At 45.0% G+C, this 20390-nt stretch overlaps 1 protein-coding gene and 1 long non-coding RNA gene across 26 annotated transcripts in view; both read right to left on the minus strand.

The window, feature by feature from the left end:
* The window catches only part of Ppp2r2b (protein phosphatase 2, regulatory subunit B, beta), a 452614-nt gene that overhangs the window by 44255 nt on the left and 387969 nt on the right, over positions 1–20390 (minus strand). For all 25 annotated transcript variants that reach the window (NR_073588.2, NM_022209.4, NM_001402382.1 and 22 more), the window contains 2 exons: positions 17511–17688; positions 3870–4034 (listed from right to left, as the gene is read on the minus strand). Coding sequence is in view for 24 of the 25 variants with exons in the window: in NM_022209.4 (NP_071545.2) it covers positions 3870–4034; positions 17511–17688 (343 nt within the window). In the remaining variant the exon portion in view is untranslated. The remainder of the gene's footprint in view (positions 1–3869; positions 4035–17510; positions 17689–20390) is intronic.
* LOC134482938 (uncharacterized) lies at positions 11330–17375 on the minus strand. Its single transcript, XR_010059690.1, has 2 exons — positions 16721–17375; positions 11330–16001 (listed from the first exon to the last, which is right to left on the minus strand). It is a non-coding gene; the product is annotated as an uncharacterized LOC134482938 (long non-coding RNA).

A 20390-nucleotide genomic window follows, 5' to 3' on the forward strand; every position in this document is an offset into this window, starting at 1 on the left:
GGTGAACCCTAATCCAAGACAACTCTTCTAAAGAAGGAATGTTTTGCACACAGATGCATACTGGAAAGAGGATGTGTACACACACAGAGAAAACAGGTCTCTTCAAGTGAAGGAAAGAAGTGTGTGCCCAGCCAAACCAACCCTGCCAGGTGCCACCTTTCTGAGAATTATGAGACAGGGGCCCACGAGATGGCTCAGCTGGAAAAAATGCTGCTAAATGGGCTTGAAAACCTGCACTTGATCCCAGAGTCCACAGAAAAACACTGAATACAGCAGCACACATCTGTAATCCCAGCATTTCTATGGGAAAATGTGAGGCCAAGATAGGAGAATTGTCCAGGAGTCTGCACGACAGCTAGACTGGAGTATACAGTATGGTACAAGCCACACAAGGAGAAGAAAGGAGAGAATGGACTCCTGAAACTTGTTCTTTACACAAGCTTAAACATTTAAGTTAACAGAATGAATAAAGGTGTGGTAATGTATGCCCACATTCACCTACATGACCCATGTTAAATAAAATTTTAAAGTTGAAAACAGAATTGCGAGACAGAAACATCTTGGTGTCTAGGTCACTCAGTTGAGGTACTTTGTTAAAACAGCCTTAATAAGTGAATACACTTTGATAGTCATTGGACCATCCACCCGTCTCTTTCCCATAGGTGCTCAGTCTGGGTCCACACCAGATACATGGCAATTAAGGATCATAGTGGAATAGTGTTCCAGGTAGAGGTAGAATTTATGTAGAAACCCTGAGACAGGAAGGGGGGAAAAGGATGTTGGAAGTCCTGGAAGCAGGTTAGGGTGGTCAGGATCCCTGGAACCTAGAAGGTGGAGACAGGACAAGAGATAATCCCTGCAGATTCTGGGCGGAGTTCAGACTTTAACTCTTTCTGTTTTAGCTGGCATTTGTACCACCTGCCCAGTTTCCTCACATACTCCACAAACATGTATGTGGAAGGAGAGAGGGCCGGATCTAGCCAGCAGAGTGTTGCTGCCTTCAGCACCCTTTGTCTCAGGCGCCTCAAACTACAAATGCAAACACCTCACCACCACCAGAAGGGATAGGAAAAAAATCAGAAAATAGAGACGGAGAGGACAAATCATCCCTTCCAACCCCTGCTGAGCATGCAGAGTGAGGGACATATGGAAATTAATATATTCGGCTCTGATAACACGGTTTTCCTCGGCGTTTTGATTAAACGCCGACAGTTATTAAATACCCTCCTTCTCCCTGCTCATCCCTGAAAGCCAATGTTGCTTTTCATTTTGAACTCTGATGAACTGTCGTGCTGTTCACACACCTCGGCTGAGCCTCAGCCAAACCTCAGCCGACTGCAGGCTGGTACTGGAGGAGGATGGAGAAAATCAATATGAAATGTCAGGCAGGAGGTCGGGACACCGGCCTCCCCAGCTGGCAGGAGCTGGGGCTGGGTGTCTTTGGAACAAAGGGAGGTGTGCTCTGAAGAGGGTCAGTCTTTTGGCCCAGTCAGGAAAAGGAATCTATTTCTTTTTGATTAGGTTAACAGGCTCGTGTCTTGCAATGCAGAGCTAGGCTGGGCTGGGGTGCATAGTAGGCAGGTTTGATGATGAAGGCTAGCTTACAGGCCACTCACTAGCTCCTGGGACTCCCTAGGGACTGTCCTCTGGACTTTGATCTTGTAGGGGTGCCTGGCATCAGGACTGGAGGGAAGAGCCTGGAGGGGGGGGGGTCCTGGGTATGTGCCCTTTTGGACTTCCTGCTTCTGTGCACATGGATGAGGCTTCCCTATACGCTTCTCTCTCCTTGGTCTTTACATTTCAGATGAGCAGCCATTGCTTTGTGAGATCCCCACAGTGGTAACACACAGCAGAACATGCTGCTGTTTTCATGCCCCTCAGCCCATGGGCAATGCTGTTTGTTTGTGATTCTCTGATGGAGGCAGGTGTCGTTACTCTTCAGCCTGCCTAATTTTCTCTGTCAACTTGACTGGTCACAGGTGCTCACATGCTTGGTCTGACATTCAGGTGTTTCTGCAAGGGTGTTTTGGGATACGTTTAACATTTAAATTAATAGACTGAATAAATATTGACCTCTTAATGGGGATGAGCCTCAGCCAGTCAGGCGAAGCCTTGATTGGGAGAAAGAGCTGGTCCTCTTGTGAGTGACAGAGCTATTCTCCACCTTACTGCTTTGGGGTTGGGATGATTTTCACACCTTTGTAGTTGACCTGAGACACTTGGATCTTCAGCCTGGTGGCCTGTGGTGGCTTGCTGACTTCAGATCTCAGGACTCAACCATTCAATCTTCACACATAGGTCAGTACTTTATACTGAATCTCTGTATACATGCCAATCCTTCCTCATCCTCTGCAGGACCCTGGCTAATACAGTGAGCTCTAAGAGACAGAGAGATGTGCATCTGCCTTTGCTCCTCCTTGTGACTCCAGAGTTGGATACATGCCTGGCATACGGTGTGTGCTCAGCGAATGTGAATTAAGTTATGAACAATGGGGTCTCCTGTACCTGGCAAAATGGTAGGAGTTCTAAGTGGCTTACAGCAGTAGGCGTGGGGATTCTAGAGGAGCGCAGTGACCATTCTGTTGCCATCGATTATTCCTACCTCATGCCCAGATGCCAGCAGTGTCTTATTCACGTGACAGTATTGATCTTTTCTGATACCTGCCCTGTGGGGACTCTGGGGATTCAGGAGGTCACCAAGTGCCAAAGCTTAGCTGTACTCCCCAAGTACTGTCCTAAACCATTTTCATTCTAAAACCTTCAAAGGCCTTAAGCATTCTCCAGTTTTTGTTCTGGGCTTAGCAATTTCTCCAGTCAGTTCAGTGTTTATGACTCTGCATTCAGGATTCAGGTGGACCTGACTATCTCTAAAGCCTAGGCTGACACTGAGGCACTACTGTGAGGCACTTCTGGGGGCCCCTCTGGGATATCTCTAGGCCAGTGGTACTCTCTGGGATATCTCTAGGCCAGTGGTACTCTCTGGGATATCTAAGTCAGTGGTATTCCACCTTGTTCCACATTCACTTACCAGAGAGAACCTGTCCCCCAAGGCAGGTCCCAAACTGAACACAAGTGCTTCATACCTAGTATGACTTCCAGTAGCCCCCATCCCACACGCTTTTCATGTCAATCACTGGGTTTGTTTTCCTTTCCCTATCCCTTCCCCTAACCCTGGATCTACTCCTACCTCCTCCCACTCTCCCAGTGGGCTAACCCAGTGGTTCTCAACCTGTGGGTCGTGACCCCCTTTGGGATCACATATGAGATATTTACACTACGATTCCTAAGAGTAGCAAAATTAGTTATGAAGCAGCATCAAAAATAATTTCACAGTAGGGGCTCAGCACAGCAGGAATAACTATATTAAATGGCTGCAGCATTAAGGGACAGGAAGATTGAGAACCACCATCTGATCCTTTCTTCACCCCCTTAGTATCTTCACTACCTTTACACTCTAGCAAATCTGCCAAGATCTACCTGGAATACTCTACTGCTGACTGTGAGTGCCGTCCTATCTCCTTATCTGTATCGCTGTTTAACAATCTCTTCACCATATCTGTGGCTACTCCTTGGGGTCATCCTCCTCACAGCAGTGAGTGATCTCCACACAGAATTCAGATCAGCTCGCTGCTCAGCCAGTCATGGCTGGCAAGGTTTCCTCTGCACCTGTGTGCTTCACACCCCAAATGGGGCTTCCCCTTCCCAGAACGTTAAATGTTGAATGTGGGGCTGACTCCAAAATTAGCTTAACACTTGTGATTTCTTTACTCCCGGTGTTAAATGAGATGGAACCCTTCCAGGATCCCCCCTCCTCCCGAATGCCAGAGGCCAGGACACCTCACCCCCAAGGCCCTTGTGGTGATACTCACACTTGGTGTGCCTGTCACACAGCGCAGATGCCCGCATGTCACACAGCCGGATTGTCCCCTTGCTGCTGCTGTATACAAAGGTGTTGCAGTGGTGGGGGTGGAACTCGGCTGCTGTGATCACTTCTGTGAGCTCCTCCATGTTGGCTGGCTTGATGTCCACGATATCTGGCACAGACGAGTCAAGGAAGGACCCGGGGATGGGGGAGAACTTGGGGCATTAGCAGCTCTTGCTATGAGTAGATGCGAGCCTTTTCTACACACAGGGGGATCTCATTGGCAGGCTGGTGGCGGAAGGGCAGGTAGTAGTGATTTCTGGTAGCTGAGGCTCAGGGGCTTTAAGAAAAGGGATTTTCAGTAGTCAGAGGCAGAATTAGAACTTAGGTTTAAGATGGGTGTGGTGGCTCATGAGTCTAACTACTCAACTCAGGAGGCTGAGGCAGGAGGATTGCTGTAAGTTCATGTCCAGCCTGTGTCACGCTGTGAAGCTGTGTGTCAATGAACTTATGTTTCCTGACTCTTCCTCTCAATTTCATCTTCTGTGACTTGTAGAAGACAAACAGTCTTGCCCACAAGACCACTCAAGAGTGTTTGCCACTCTGTAATGACAGCTAAGTTAGGTCCACGCTAGCCAGACTATTCAAGTTGAATTCTTACTGGGATTCCTTGCTGATAAATTTCATCTGCCTTAGGCTGCAGATCCTTTCCCATGAAGTATCTGAACAGTGCAGCAGCTGCTCAATGAAGGTTTACTAAAGGCCTCTCAGTGGGCATATCCTGAACTTTGTCTCCTTTAATCCTTACACCAACACTGTGAATAACACCCTTTACAGCCATTTACAGGGGTGGAACTGGAAATTCTGTGAACATTCAAGAAGTTTCCTAAGAGACATGGCTAATGGGCTGGGGAGATTCTCAGCAGGTCAAGGTGCTTGTTACCAAAACTGATGACCTTAGTTCAATCTCTGGGGTCCACGTGGTAGAAGGAGACAAACTTCCACAAGCTATTTTCTGACTTCCACATATGTGCTGAGGAACACACACACACACACACACACACACATCACACACATACACACATCACACACACATACACACACATCACACACATTATACACATACACACACACATCTCACACACACACATACACACACATCACACACATACACACACCTCTCTCTCACACACACACACCACACTCACATCACACACATACACACACATCACACACACATTACACATATCAAACACACACACCCCACACACACATCACACACACATACACACACACATCACACACACATTACACACACATAACACACCCCACACACACATCACACACCCCACACACACATCACACACACCCCCCACACACATCACACACATACACACACATCACACATACCACACACACACATCACACACACACACACCCCACACACATCACATGCACATACACACACACACATACACATATACACACACATACACACACATCACACACATACACACACAGATCACACACACACATCACACACATCACACACACATATATCACACACACACACACACACACACACACACACACACACACACACACACACACACTTACTTCATCAACCACAGCCAGTGAGTGACAATACTGGATCTTTACTCCAGGTGCAAAGCCTAGGAGGTTTCACAAAGCCCAGTTTCCCTCCTTTAGAATATTCAGGCTATCTAGTCTCCAGTGATTTACTAGGGCTGAGAGTTTGAGTGGGAACTTAAGGACTAGAAAGAAACCATCTATGTGTAGTGAGGAATTTGGGATCATGTATAATATACTCAGTTTTAGCTTCCAGGTTCCCATCTTCTCAACACGTTCCTTTGCCATAAAAAGTGTGTGTGTGTGTGCGTGCGTGTGTGTGTGTAATATACATATTATATATGTATATGCATGTGTTCATATGTACATATATATTTTCTTGTATATCAGAATGAAAAACTTCGGCTTTTGTTTACAAAGGCAATCCAGTGGAAATAACAAAATCTCTTCAAAGGCTGTTCATCAGAAAGGAAGGAACTGGCTTGTATGTGCCCTGATACCACCTACCAAAAGTTTGAGAGGCTCCTGCCTGGAGCTGAGGCTCAGTCTACGGACCAGCTGCACTTTGTCACTGGATGATGGGTGCAGCAAAGTTGAGAAGGGGACCTGCATGTCCCTGACTCCACTACTCATAGGTTACCTGTGTGATGTTTGCTCCTGTATGCATCACCAGGGTTTTGTTTTTTTTTTTTTTCTTAAAACCCATCTTTAAATTTTGTCACATTTCTGTCTCACCTAAGCAGAAAGGCAACATTCCCAAAATGATGGGCTTAATTGTTTACATGAAAGCAAACAGATAGTGCTTAAGATGAAAATGTATGGGCTAGGAATGTATGTACATGGGGACAGACATGCTCCCAGTTTGAGCCCCAGTAGTACCAATTAGGTAACAAATGTGGACACATACAAGCAAGCGCCACCTAGGCTCCTGCTACATCTGTTGCCACATACGATTTGCTACAATGACTTTACACCAGGCTGTGCCTCTTCTATTTGATTACCTCTTAGGAACCCCCACTGTGTTCCTTCTAAAATTGGTTTGAGCCTGTGCTAACATTGCCTGTTGGCACATTTTCATCTATGAAAGCCAGATTCAAAGATTTCTTGGTTGGTTGCACGGGACATATGCACTTCTGGATTCATACAACACCACTTCTCAACTCAGCTTCTGCATTTGGGGTATACACCTGGAGCACAAACACAAACAGCTTGGGAGGGTGCTGCAGGCTGCAACTCTGATGTGCTTTCCGGTGGCTGACCTGTGCCTTAGGCTTGGTGGGTATGGCTTTGGGCGGGGCAAGCAGAGTTTCCTATGGGCTGCTGTCAGGTTCCATCAGAAAGTGTGCCTCCATACCCTACAGTGCCAGCAAGCATGTTTTCCTTTCCCCAAAGGAAGGAGAGAAAATCTGGCGTCAGCTTTCTTTGCTTCTACCAGTATAGCTCAGCAAGCAAGCTGAACTGGAAGACATCTTCCTTGTGTGGGAGAGGGAAGTGATACAGACACAGATTATTTTTCTCTACCTAAAAATAAAGCTCCAAAGTCAGGAGATGTGGAAACAAAAGAGCCTAAGCACATCTGTGCCTCCAGGAGCATCTTCCTACCAGCAAGGACATCTTCCTGGAGCAGCGCCCCGTGGATCTGCCCCTGTCCACTGTTTCTAGATCCATTCTGCCTCCCACCCACTTTCATCTGAAGCCACTTGAGTCTTCTCCAAAGTCTGAGTCTTCCTCCTGTTCACAGAGCTTGTCTTTGACTCAGGTTCGGCCAAAGGAAGAAGCCAGGATTCTATCCCGTTTTAGTATGACCACAAATAGCTGGTGTCTACCAAGTGTTGAGCTTGTCTGGACTACATGTCTTACAGCTTCATCCGTCCTTCATTTCAGGCAGATGGAGGCAGTGCCATTAATAGCCCTATTTTCAGATGGGGAGATGGAGTGAAATGGGTTTTTTCTTTTCTAACCAGGAAAAACTTCTGTGTCTTAAATTTGTTCTTTGCCATTTTCGTCCATGTATTCATTAATTCTGATTATTCTTGACCTCACCCACCTCTGTCTCCCTTCTCCTTTTCCGTTCTGTAAATCCCTTTTCTATATTCATATGCTTTTTTTGTTGTTGTTTATTTTTTTTCAGAGCCCATGAGCTTAACAGGGATGATCAGTGTAATAGTGGCTTTACACCACTTACTTATTTCGAGTCTGCCAAAGTGCACAGAGGACATGTTTGTGGAGCAGGTTTTCCCTCCACTGTGTGGGTCCTGGGGATTGAACTCAGGTTGTCAGTCTTGGTGGCATGAGATTTACGTTGCTGACCTCAGAGATAAATCCCTTAGGGTTGTCGTATGGCTGCATGGGGCAGAGCTGGGGTTGGCTCTCAAGCTTCTGCAAGAATTTTTTACATGCAGCCACACTGCATTCTATGGGGAATGGCCTCGCCCGGCCAGTTTCCCTGAGTGGTTTTGCCTGTCTCTAGGGAATGAAGACTGGCTTACTGGTGAGAGCTCTATCTCCTTCCCATCATGCCCCTGAATGCTCGCCAACTGCAAGGCAGTTGGTACTTTCTAGAACCAGGATTTTGACGTCTTATGATATAACTTTCTTGAACTAGAAGTTGGGACAAAAGCCTGACAAGGACTTTCTTGTCCTATTTCCTAAGGGAAGACTTTGCTGAATTCTAGAATCACGTGAGAGAGTCTAGTTGGCCCAAATTTGATGTCTACTGAGGAAGACAGAAAGAACACTCATGATGCCCAGAAATCCTAACCAATATTCTCTCAAGTTCCAAGGGACACTCATTCCCCTGCATATAGGGATGGAGGGGAAAGGGGCTTAGCAACACAAGGTGCCCTGTATTACTGGAAAATGGAATGAGGTCTTTTAACAGTCAATTTCTCCATCTGATCCTTTTGAGCACTCTAAATCATTTCCCGGTTGTTTCAAAGAACTAAACAGCAGAAGACATCACTAGGCTCATGACTAATACACAACCCAGACAGCCAACAGATTGCCATTAAATTAACCCTGGGGCCTGACTGATCCGTTCTTTTGACCCCAACTGCTCAGAGTCTTCCTTATTAATGCTAAATCCAGGCAAATTACCTCTGCTAACAAAAGGGGTTAATGTGGCTCTCCAGGGGGACTCTGGAGACAGCTCTGAGGATGAGAAGGGGCACAGCCAGCCCAGCAGCTGAGCTTCATTCTTCCAAGGCAGAAGGCGGGAAGGTGAGGGCACCCCTGTGCCAGGCAGTTGCCTAGGGCATCCTTGAAAGGAATAATTGAAGACACCAGGAGGTCACCCCTCCAGGGATTTGCTTCAAACAAATGAGCAGCCCAAACCATAAATTGCATCAGCAGTAGGATGAGGGGTGGAGAGGATCAGGGTGGGAGGGCAGAGGGAATGGAGGCCTTTCAAAGTCATTTACAGCATCCAAGTTGGGAAACCTCAAGCTCTCTGTGACTATCACTCCCCTGCTTCCAGACAGTGGCAAGATTATGAAAGATTGACAGCCACCTAAATAAATATACAGAAACACACGATAAAGTGAACTTTCAAAAAAAAAACGATGTCGTTAAATTATTTTTTCAGTGCAGTGTCTGAGTATGGGAAAAAATAGCCACTGTATGCAAAATTCTAATTCTGGGGACATAGTACAATTTAAACCTATACCCAAGAGCCATGGGCTTAAAGACAGGTGGGCCATGTAGTAATGGGTCTATGAGGGTGCATCTGTGAGTGGTTTTTTTTTTTTTAATCCACACCATTCCCACATCTTCATTCAAGGAGGTAGTATTTTAGAGTATAATGATATTTAAGACAGATTTTATGTTATCATATATTATTTCGGGTGAGGGAAGTTAGGCACAAAATAGATTCTATAGTCTGGTGATTCAAGAAAATATGATGAATGAGAGACAGAGGGGAAAGGACAGGAAACACAGAACAGAAGCAATGTGCATGTCACCTGTGAATAACTGGAGTCCACTCATCTACTTATGCCACGATGTTCCTGGAAAATGAACAACCAGCTAGTGGTCTTATAGGTACAGTGAATAAGCCAGAGACCAAAGCAGAAACAACCCTGATCTACAGGGTCTGTGTTAGAGGAACTGTGCTTGACAGATACGGTAGATAGTATCTCTTTTTCCCTCCCTCCCTCTCTCTCTCACTTGCTTTTATCTCGCTGTCTCTCTTTCTCTGTTTCTTTGTCTCTGTCTGTCTCTCTGTCTGTCTGTCTGTCTGTCTGTCTCTGTGTGGTGGTGTGAGGGGTGGAGTACCCCAGAATATACAGAAGAAAAGCTCTTTACAAATAAAGAGTTTGTATTTCTCACTCCCCACCCCCTACTCTCTTCTTTTCCAACCAATATGGCTGAATTAGCAGGCCTTCTCACAACGAAGGGGCAGAATCGGAGGCACGAAGTCATTGGTTGTTTAGTTTCATTGTCCAAGATCTCTATGGTGAATATGTCCTATTAAACCAAGAAAACAGCCAGCATTTAATTAACAGGAGCCTCTTTGTTTAGAGTCATCCCTGAGAGCTGAGACAGGCCTCTCAGCTCAGTGGGGAGAGTTCAAGACAACACTGGGATAGACACCGTAATTGTAGCAAACGTGGTTGGGAGAACAGGCTTTGGTTTTCATCCCATTTCTATTTAGCCAAGAGAACTTGAGAAAGTCACTTTATCTCTCCAGGGTTCAATGTATTTGCCTTTAAATGAATAGAATCCCATTAACGGCCTCTAAGGATTTTAATTTTCAGAAGAGATAATGGAGAAAAATTACTTAAATCATTTTCATATTAGACAAAATCCTATCTTCTGGAGCAAGTACATGTATCCAAGGAAACCATTTCCTCGCAGTGTCTTGGGGTCAGAGTGGTTGTCCATGCATGCCTCTGATTCATCGCGCTAACTTTTTTGATACATAGTGATTTTCCCCATGTTCTAGCTAAGCCAGCCAGGTTCACAAGAGCTGAGAAGGATCCTTCAGGGCCATTACAGACATAGGCAGGCTGTGCTACCTTTACTGGATGAAATTACTTGATTTCAAATGCAACAGAAGTTACCGACATGCTATAGGCTCTGTAGCATAGGTTCTCCTAACCTGAGACCCTTTAATATAGTTCCTCATATTGTGGTAACTCCTAGCCATACAGTTATTTCTCTGCCACTTCATAACTGCAGTTTTGTTACTATTTTGAATCATAATGTAAATTATCTGATATATATGTATATATACATATATACATATATACATATATACATAGTCATACATATATATATATATACATATATATATAGTCACTGTGGGGGTTGTGACCTATAGGTTGAGAACTGCTGCTATAGAAAGTCTGCCAATTCTGAAGTAGAGAAATAGTTACATGTCGGCCTTGAACTCTGACCTAGAACAGTTGGATTTCCTTTCAGGGACATACATTACCATGAGATCTTTATTTTTTTTTAAGGTTCAAATTTGATCCTTGGATATTAAGCAGTGATCACAAAGAAATCACTTTTATTAGCCTAAAAGGACATTGGTAAGACATTGATGGTTTCTGAAGCGTACTTCAGGGAATATTCCTGTCTTAGCAGCTTTAAAAAGCCAGTGTGCAAATATCCATGGACTATTTGCCAAGTGCCAAGCTCAGGCTGAGGGGCTGACAGAGATGCATGACGCCATATTAAATCTACAGGCTGCTTCACAAGACTGGCTGCGGCACTCGTTATGACTAGGGAGCGCTTGAGAGGCCCATAACCACAGATTCTTCCTGTACACAAGTCAGAAGGCCCCACATTGTCTTAGAGAACATTTCGGATCCAAGAGTCCATTTAGGTGCCCTTACTGTCTACGCATCCCAGAGGACACATGTAGGATATTATGTGTTTGATTGTGTTGGCATGGTTGAATGTAGATTTACTATAATTTGGAGAAAGGCTGCAAAAAATTTAATCCTCAAATAGAACCAGTTATAAAATCTCAGATGATCTTGAACATGGAAACTCATGTATAAAGAAGGGGAGAGTTTCGGGGTGTGGTACCATATACCAGTAATCATGGCTCCCAGGAGGCCAAAGCACTTAGGTGGTGAGTTCCAAGCCACCCTAGGCTATACAGTGAGACCTTGTCTCAATGGAATGGAATGGAATGGAATGGAATGGAATGGAATGGAATGGAATGGAATGGAATAGAATAGAATAGAATAGAATAGAATAGAATAGAATAGAATAGAATAGAATAGAATAGAATAGAATAGATAAAGAAACTCCAAGAGATAGCATATATCTGTAATCTCAGTGTAGTCATGGAGGGATTTTACAGATACAGTTAAAGACCCCCTCATCAGCTGAATCTATATTAATAAAAAAGGATCACATTTAGGGTGGGTCTGTCTGGAGGGCATTTATTTATTTCTTTATTCTTGAGACAGGGTTTTTCTATGTAGTCCTGGCTATCTTGGAACTCACTTTGTAGACAAAGCTGGCTTCAAACTTAGACATCCTCTTGCCTCTGCCTTCAGATGCTGGGATTGAAGGTGTGCACCACCATGAATGGCCTAACTGAAGGACATTTAATAGCCCAGGCCTCATCTAGGGATAGGGCTCATTTGGTAGAATGTCTAATGTACACAAAGTTTTAGCCCTGCATGCCCTAAGAGTGGCAGCACAGGGAGGTAAAGGTAAGAGGATCAGAAGCTCAAGACTGTCCTTGGCTATAGAGCAAGGCCAACCTGAGTTATAGGAGACCTGTTAAGAGAAAGCCTAGACATTTCCCTGAGAGCTGACAAATTTACAGTTTCTGTTGATTGCTCCTCAGCCTTCCCTCCCGACTACTGCCTGTGATAATCTTCTACTCATGTCTGTGGGCTTCTACCTGCTTGTCCTTTAAGGTCTGGTGTGTGTGTGTGTGTGTGTGTGTGTGTGTGTGTGTGTGTGTGTGTGTGTGTGTGTGTGTGTCTTGAAGATTGTTCTTGCCTGGATAGTCATACACCTACAAGGCCAACTCATGGGCATGGGTCCATCACTAGGTTGCTAATCTCTCTTTCCCAGCTCAAATATTTTTTTCTGCAATCACCTAGATTCCACCTCTCCAACTGAACCCTATCCTACTCACTTCCCCATATTACAGGGCCATGCCATGGGGAAGGAGCTCTGCTCCTGATGTCACCTCAGTTTACATAGCAAGTGCTCAGGAATGTTTATTGTTTTTGCTTGTGATTCAGGGGTCTCTTCTAAGCTTCCTTTCATTTTCAAGAGCAGAAAACCCACGAAGGAAAAACCTTTCAGGGCTGTTTTCAATGGGTTTTGGGGTGATGTCTCAGTACATGCAGGCTATGTGCTGTGCTTGTCATCAGAGGGATGCTCTTCAGGGCCAGGGATCTGGTTCATGGTAAAGCATTTGCCTGGCATGCATGAACTTGATCCCAGCACCAGAAAGAAGACGAGGTGTGATATTATTTTATATGAAATGCCAGCCTAAAATTAATTTGTGCCATTGCCCCCACGGTGGGATAAAAGACATCTTAAGAAGTATGTATCAGGCAACCGTGTCAGGCTTGTCTGAAACTGATCCATAAGTGTAACGGGAGGCAACTAATCCATGGTGCTACCCAGGGCTGTACTAGAAACTAGAAATCAAAGATTAGAGACTATTTGCACCCTGGATGGCACAAAGTGACAAAAGAAGCCACCTTACAAGGATGCTAGGAGCAAGGTAAAGATATCCAGGTTTTTGTTTGTTTTAGAGGCATCCAGAGACTGAACTTATACAAGGAGCAGCCTCACCTAAACACATCTCTGTGCCAAAGTTAGCAACAGTTAGGTTAGTCTTCCTCTGAATATCTCAATTCAATAATCAGTCCCTCAGCAAAAATTCCTTTATTTCCTGGTCCAAACGGGTCTTTAAAAATACATTTGAATAACTAGATGTTTTTTTCCTTAAAGAGCTTGTCTCGTGGAAACACCCACATGTGTTGTTATTTGTAGCATGTCATTCTGAAAGTGCATTTCATTTCCTTTTCTCTTTTCTGTCATCATCAGGCTTAGTGCAGTGTGCTTGGCACTTTATATGAAGATTATTAACCTAGAAATGTGCTATTATGGTCCTGATGCATTGAGACAGTTTTGCTCACTTTAAGATAGGACCTGTTATACAGGAGATCTGGTTGGCTTTGGATGCAGGAACGAAAGGTAGGCTGATTGGTATGCTGCTCTCTGGTGCTAAATGTGAAACCCTGAACCTCAGAGACTCTTGTGTCTATATGCTTATTAGAATATAGTAAGTGACCTTTTATAATATCGTCCAACTCTAGAGCCAAAGGAGGAGTCTAGAATTGAGATACGATCCAGGCAGTGAGTTCAATAGAGCACAACCCCCCGACTGACTTTTCAGGTTTTTATCCTTTTGAGAAGAAGCATGATTTTATCAGCCCTTATTCTACTGATCATTTACTTAGGAAGCTATTTCTCTAAGGTGTGGTGTGTGTGTGTGTGTGTGTGTGTGTGTGTGTGTGTGTGTGTGAGAGAGAGAGAGAGAGAGAGAGAGAGAGAGAGAGAGAGAGAGAGAGAGAGAGAGAGAGGGTGTCTGGGGTCTTGGTGGGTAAAAAAGCATACTGTGAGAATGTTCTCAGTCAGAAAGTCATGGGCCTGGGTGAGAATTCTATTCTTGTTAGACTCAAAATCCTAAGCTGTCTGCTATGAAGTTAGTGTTGGGCTTCCTTTTGCCCAACGAGACTTCCTTTCTACTTGTCTTCCTGAGTTAATTCTTGATATACGGTTTGCAATTTAAGTGGAGATTTTAGTGTCTGTGAACTCACGGGGCTTGTATTTTCTACCACTCGGTATAACTAACACATAACTATGAAAACAGTCCATACACTTCTTTGAAGCATCTTGCTTCCTACCTCAGTGGTTCTCACACCATGCTTTGCAGGAGTCCCAAGCCATGCTCCAGTCTCCTTGGTAGATAAAAGGCTCAACAGAAGAATGCACTAAATAGGAGGCATTTAAGAAAAGGGTTGTTTTTGATACTTTTTTGAGTCTGTTGTGGAAAGGGCTGCTACCTTCTCCAGAGGTGGCTACACTTCAGTGCTGAGAGGCAAATGGCCCTAGTTTGCATAGCCTTCCTGCCTGGGGCAGTCTGGCTGAAAGGCATTATATAGATATCAGTTATTGTCTCCCACATGATGACAATGATTATTTTACATATGGCAGCTTTAAGGGTGAGTGCTATGGTCTCATTTGTATGCTGGCATCTGGCAGGCTGTCACACATCTGCAGAAGATAACCTAAACGGCACTATTAATATGTCCCCTTTGCATTCTCCCCAAGGCATCTGTCTCCCCAAATGCCTGAGAAAGTGCCTTTCCCTCTTGAAAGCCTAGAGGCAAAATTCAGAAAACATGCCACCTAGGCTGGGGAAGCATAAGCTCAGAGTGACATCTGGCTGAGCTCCAGCAAATCCCTGGCTCTTGGAATAGATGTAAGGAGGGAAAGGGGACCGCCATCTACATTCTAGCAGCAGCTGCTTTGCCAGGAAAAACCTGCAGTCAGATGCCCCCATTCCCAGGTCCACACAGTGTGTCATGTCCAGTCACAGACTCAAAGGCCAGTTCTCAGTCTCTCCAGATGTATCTTAATGCCAGAACCTGGTTAAAGACACCTCCCCTGAGAAGCCTCTGGCGATTATACAGAAGTCTTTGTGGTAGGGACTAAGTAGCTTTGTATCCACTGATTAAACACCCTTTCCATGTTTATGTGTGAGTTGCATGCCTGTGTGTGTGTGTGTGTGTGTGTGTGTGTGTGTGTGTGTGTTAATGTGTAAGCCACAGGACAGCCTCAGCTGTTGCTCTTCAAATTATCCCACTCCTCATAAAGACAGGATCCGCTACTAGCCTATAGCTTACTAATAGGATGACTGGAGAATGAACCTGCTAATATTACAAGAGTGTCCATAACACCTAGGTTATTCTTTTTCTAGATTCTGGAGATCAAACTCAGGTTTGATTACCATGATTACCAAGCAAAAACTTTACTGACTAACCCCTTCCTCCAGCTTGTCTTTACCACATTCAAGTTAAATACCCAAGTTCAGTTTCATGGTGAAGAGTGTCCCTCGACTCTCCCCTGACCAGTGACTATGACGTCACACTCGTTCTGTGCAGCAGCTTTCCTACACAGAATGCTGAATCCATTGGAATGCAGCAATGGGTCATCCAGGGCTCCTGCCCTTAGAAAATTTACATTCTCGTAGGGGCGAACTAAAAATGTGCACATGAAACCATTTCATATCTCAGTGAGCATGACAAAGACAGCAAGAATATTGCTGCCAGTAGCCACTGGAAGCTCCATAGAGACAGTAGATTGGACTGAGGCTGGGATCAAGAACTCTGGGGACCCATTTTCAGACAGAGGGTATTGAAGGTGCAAAGAGAGGAAGAACAACACTTAGTTGGAAATAGAAACATGATTTACTGGCTGAGGAAGAGTGGATGAGGCAGGAGCAGCATGGCAGGTATCAGAGGGAGTCAAGGCCCAGATGGTGTGAAATCTTCTAGACCTGGGAAACAGAGTAGATTTTTCAGCGCTCTAGAACATTACTGGAGTGTTAGGTGCACAGGCAAAATGCCAGGTGGGTCACATGGTAACTGGTAGGCAGGGCATAACTCCTGAAGGAGAGGAATCAGGCAGCCATAGGGAAGGGTGCCACATGGTGGCCCTTGTCAGTGAGTGTTTCAAAGACTGGGGATGGAGGCACCTCAGCTGTCTGAGCTTCATTTTAGAGGAAGTGACAGCACAGTTCATGGATGTGTGGGGCCAGGAGGGTAGAAGCTAGCAACTAAAGGGCAGAATCAAAGTTGATTGGAGCCAGTACCAGTACCTCACCTGCCTGAGGGTTGAGACTATGAACTAAATTGGGAATTGGAGCTAAGAGTCAAGAGTTAGGAAGGATTTGGCAGGCAGATGCTAGAGCAGTGGTTCACACCCTGCAACCTTTAATACAGTTCCTCTTGTGGTGATCCCCAACCACAGAATTATTTTCATTGCTACTTTATAACTATAATTTTGCTACCATTATGTAGTATAAATATCTGTGTTTTAACAAGGGTCTTTTGGGGGTTACGGTCCACAGATTGTGAACAGCTGCTCTAGACATTCAGCGAAGATCAGTTTTATTGTTAAATGCAAGGTCAATATAATGAGGTCAGAGAAGTGGCCTTAGTTAGACACTCAGTTGCTTTTCTCAGGATTAGTAAAGTGGGAGATAATGATGCTTACAGTGTTTGTATTGTCTGAGATGCTGGAGAGCAAACCTGGTATTTCATAGACAAGTACCGCTATCCTCAGCCCCGTTAGGGTCATTAGGTGAAGCCTTTAGTAGCCCATGGTAAGGTGATGTGGGAAGGGATAACAGGTTGCTGGTGATGCAGTCTCTATGTAAAAGGGGTGTGTCCATCCTGAAAATCGAGCCACGTAAATTCATGAGTCCACATATTATATCCCAATAGAGAAATGAAATTCAGATACTTCAACTTCACATGGGTTTGGGTCCCAGTAAGTGGCAGTAACCATTTTTGTTGCTACTATGACACAATAGAAGCTGTTGTCCCCATACCCCTGGTACATATGCTCTACACAGAGTAATTTTGAACCTTTTAAAAGGAAGGAACTGACTCTGAAAAAATCCCAGATCTTCATTACTGATAAAGTTATATCTACATATTTTTGAAGACAGGATCACAGTATTCTCTAGCATATCTGTATGTGATGCTGAGGACTGAACTCAGGGCCTTGTACATACATGAGCACCCTACCAACTGAGACGTGTTATGTGCTAACCCATCTCTAATTTTAATTCATGACACATAAATGCCACCACATGAATACATTCTTGAATTACATTCCAGAGCTAGCCATGCTGCCCTACCCATAATTTAAGATTTCCTTCATGGATGCCAGCCATTTCCATTTTGATGGTCTTTTCTTCTGTTTCTTTCTCCCCAGCCCACTCCTACCTGGATACCCATGAGTTGGACCAATGGGCCATTTGTTTTTAAGGAAAGGATACTAAAACTCTGATTGGTTATCTCAAAGTTCCACAGGTTAATCCTCAGGTCATCAGCAGACATGTAGGTCTCATAGTCGCTGTTGACAGATATGGAGTTGATGTGGTATGTGTGCGCATTGGCAAACACTCTTCGTGGGGTGGCCTCCACCATCAAGTCCATGGGTCTCAGGACAGGCACCTGCAGATGAGAGAGGCACAGTGCTCAGAATACACAGTCTTATTTTCCTTGTACAAAATGGGTTCGTGCTGTGTCCTTACCACCACACAGTAAATCGTAACCCGGAAACCAAGAGTTACAGAACCCAGCTGCCATTCTTAGCACATTCTGGGCCTTTCAACGATTGACACCTGTTACCCGGACAACATTCAATCATTGTACACTTGAAATATTTCTCCAGTCCCTTTGAGGGGATTTGGATCCTACCAAGCGGACATAGTCTTCAAAACTCTCACTCGAAGTCTGTTTCACAGTTTTTATATTTAATTATTTTTATTCATTGACAATTTTATAGACAAGTCCTGTGTTTATATCATTTCTGCCCTTCCACCTCTCTCCACCCCTCTCAAATTCATGACCTCTTCTTTATTACTGCTACAAACATACAAATAGGTGTGCATATACACGCACACATTTACACAATGCAACCTACTGGGTCTGTTTAATGTTGTTCATGTGTACTCTTTCCTTCCTTCCATCCATCCATCCATCCATCCTTCCTTCCATCCATCCTTCCTTCCTTCCATCCATCCTTCCTTCCTTCCTCCCTTTCTCCCTCCCTCTCTCCCTCCTTTCCTTCCTTCCTTTCTTCCTTCCTCCCTTCCTTAAACAGTAAATCTATTCTAGGAAGGAAATTGTGAGATAAGCTTAGGAATGTGTCATTTAGCTTCACCCACCCTTTCAGCAAGACCAGCTGAGCATTGTACAGTCCCAAGGGCTGTCTGGTGAGCACAGGTCTTTGGTCTCACCATCGTATGGCTGCTCTAGCTGGTGGTGGGGCCAGGGTGAATTATGTCACACAACAATGCAGTGAGTGCTCTAGAGAGGAGGCATAGAGCCTAGGAAGTCTTGAGGGGTTTTCTGAGAGTGGGTGAGTGTGTATAGACATGAAAAATGAGGAATAAGCCACCAGCCTAGCAGAAGGCAGGTCCTAGTCAGAGAAACAGGGCTGAAGTGAAGGTGGTGATAAAGTCTATTGCAGGAGTGAAGGTGACAGGGTAGGCTGCCTCTATCAAAAAGGTGGGGAGAAGGGGTTTCAGATGACACAATCACGGTCAAGTTTTCATCAGACCTTTCTGGGAGTGGAGATTAGTCAGGAGTCCAAGATTTAGGGGTGCACAAGTGAATGCTAACCAAGGGCTTATGTGAGTTGAGGCTTCACACTGTGAAGCTAAGCTCCATGAATTTGGCCCTGAAACAGTTACCGAGACATTTGTGCCTGGTCAGGCACTCTTCACATAGAATCCCAGATAATTCTTTCAACAAATGTAAAACAGGTACTAGCACAGAGTAGGACTACAAACAGAAAACAGAGAGGCCAAGTTACAGTCCAAAGATGATTCAGAGATGAGAAAGCACAAGTGGGATTTGATCTCAGGACCCATCTGACTGCAAAGCAAGCCTTCTTTCCACATCTACACCAGGCAGGAACACGTCAGGGTGGAGCTGGTCAGTGTCTTACAAGTGACATGGATAAACAGTTGGGGTGGGGGAGTCTTTACTGATGTCACATAATGCTGTTGGTCTGAAGCCTCTGCAGGCGTCACAGATTTTTGACAGTAAGTGGATGTCTATGTTGTGTGTTTTCAGAAACACATGCCATATTTTTTTACAGTTGCTCATAAAGGTGCTTGCACTTGGAACCTTTCAGTGTTCCTTCCTCTGCTCCCCAGAGATGCCTGAGTTCCACGAAGGCACCCCGGGCCCAGGGCGGTGGGATATGACAGGTTTCCTTGCAATTCTTGACCTCTAACCTGGTCCTTCATGTCTACATTTCGTCTTCAGATAGCTCCCGTAGCTGTGCTCGATGCAGAAGGGAGCGTGACAACGAGATAAAGAGGCATTTCAAACTGGTAGCTGCCAGCCCAAGGCTGCTGCCTAATGTGATGAGCCTGACTGCTAATGCAGGCTGACATGAGCCATGATGGGCTGCATAATGGGCAAAGGCTCTGAGCAGGTGTTGGGGATGGAGCCTTCTGATTCTTTGCACAGATAAGGAGTGTGTGTGTGTGTGTGTGTGTGTGTGTGTGTGTGTGTGTGTGTGGTGTACCTGTGTGTGCATACATGGGTGTATGTATGTGTGCATGTATATTTCTGTGTGTATGCATGGCTGTGTTTGGAGGGAGTCCCTGTATCATTCCTGTGTTCAGGTAAAGCTTAGGAAGGACCAGATGGTTGGATTAGGCAGTCGTTTTGGTACTGTGATTCTCACATGATCTGATTGTTCCTTCTGGGGTCATGGCAGGGAGAAGAGCAGGGCATGATTTCAAGAGTACCAGGCAATGTCTAGGCTTTCTTTGGAGAACATTGTTCTGGGATCCTTCTTGTGCTATAAGCCAGCCATGGTGTTTGGAGTCCAAAGTGTCAACTCCATCCCAGTCATGATCTCACTCAATCTTCCTGGAGCCAACCTTGGAAGGAGCTCCATTTGCCACCCTATAAGGGAGGATGCAGCCTGGTGTCACAGAGAGAGCAGTGGGGGAAATGAGACCTTCAGTCTGGCCTTGAACCTGTGACTCCCCCTGCCTTCTTAGCCTCTGAACGCTAGAATGCCCAGTCAGACTGAAACCACTTAACTCAGCTGAAGCTGTTGTCTGAGCCTTGCTGGCAGCTGCTAAGGCTCTGTACCTAAAGTGGCCCAAGCTCAGGTGCAGCAGTGTCCT

This window comes from Rattus norvegicus, chromosome 18 (assembly GCF_036323735.1).
Source record: "Rattus norvegicus strain BN/NHsdMcwi chromosome 18, GRCr8, whole genome shotgun sequence".
In the NCBI taxonomy this organism is placed as follows: domain Eukaryota; kingdom Metazoa; phylum Chordata; class Mammalia; order Rodentia; family Muridae; genus Rattus; species Rattus norvegicus.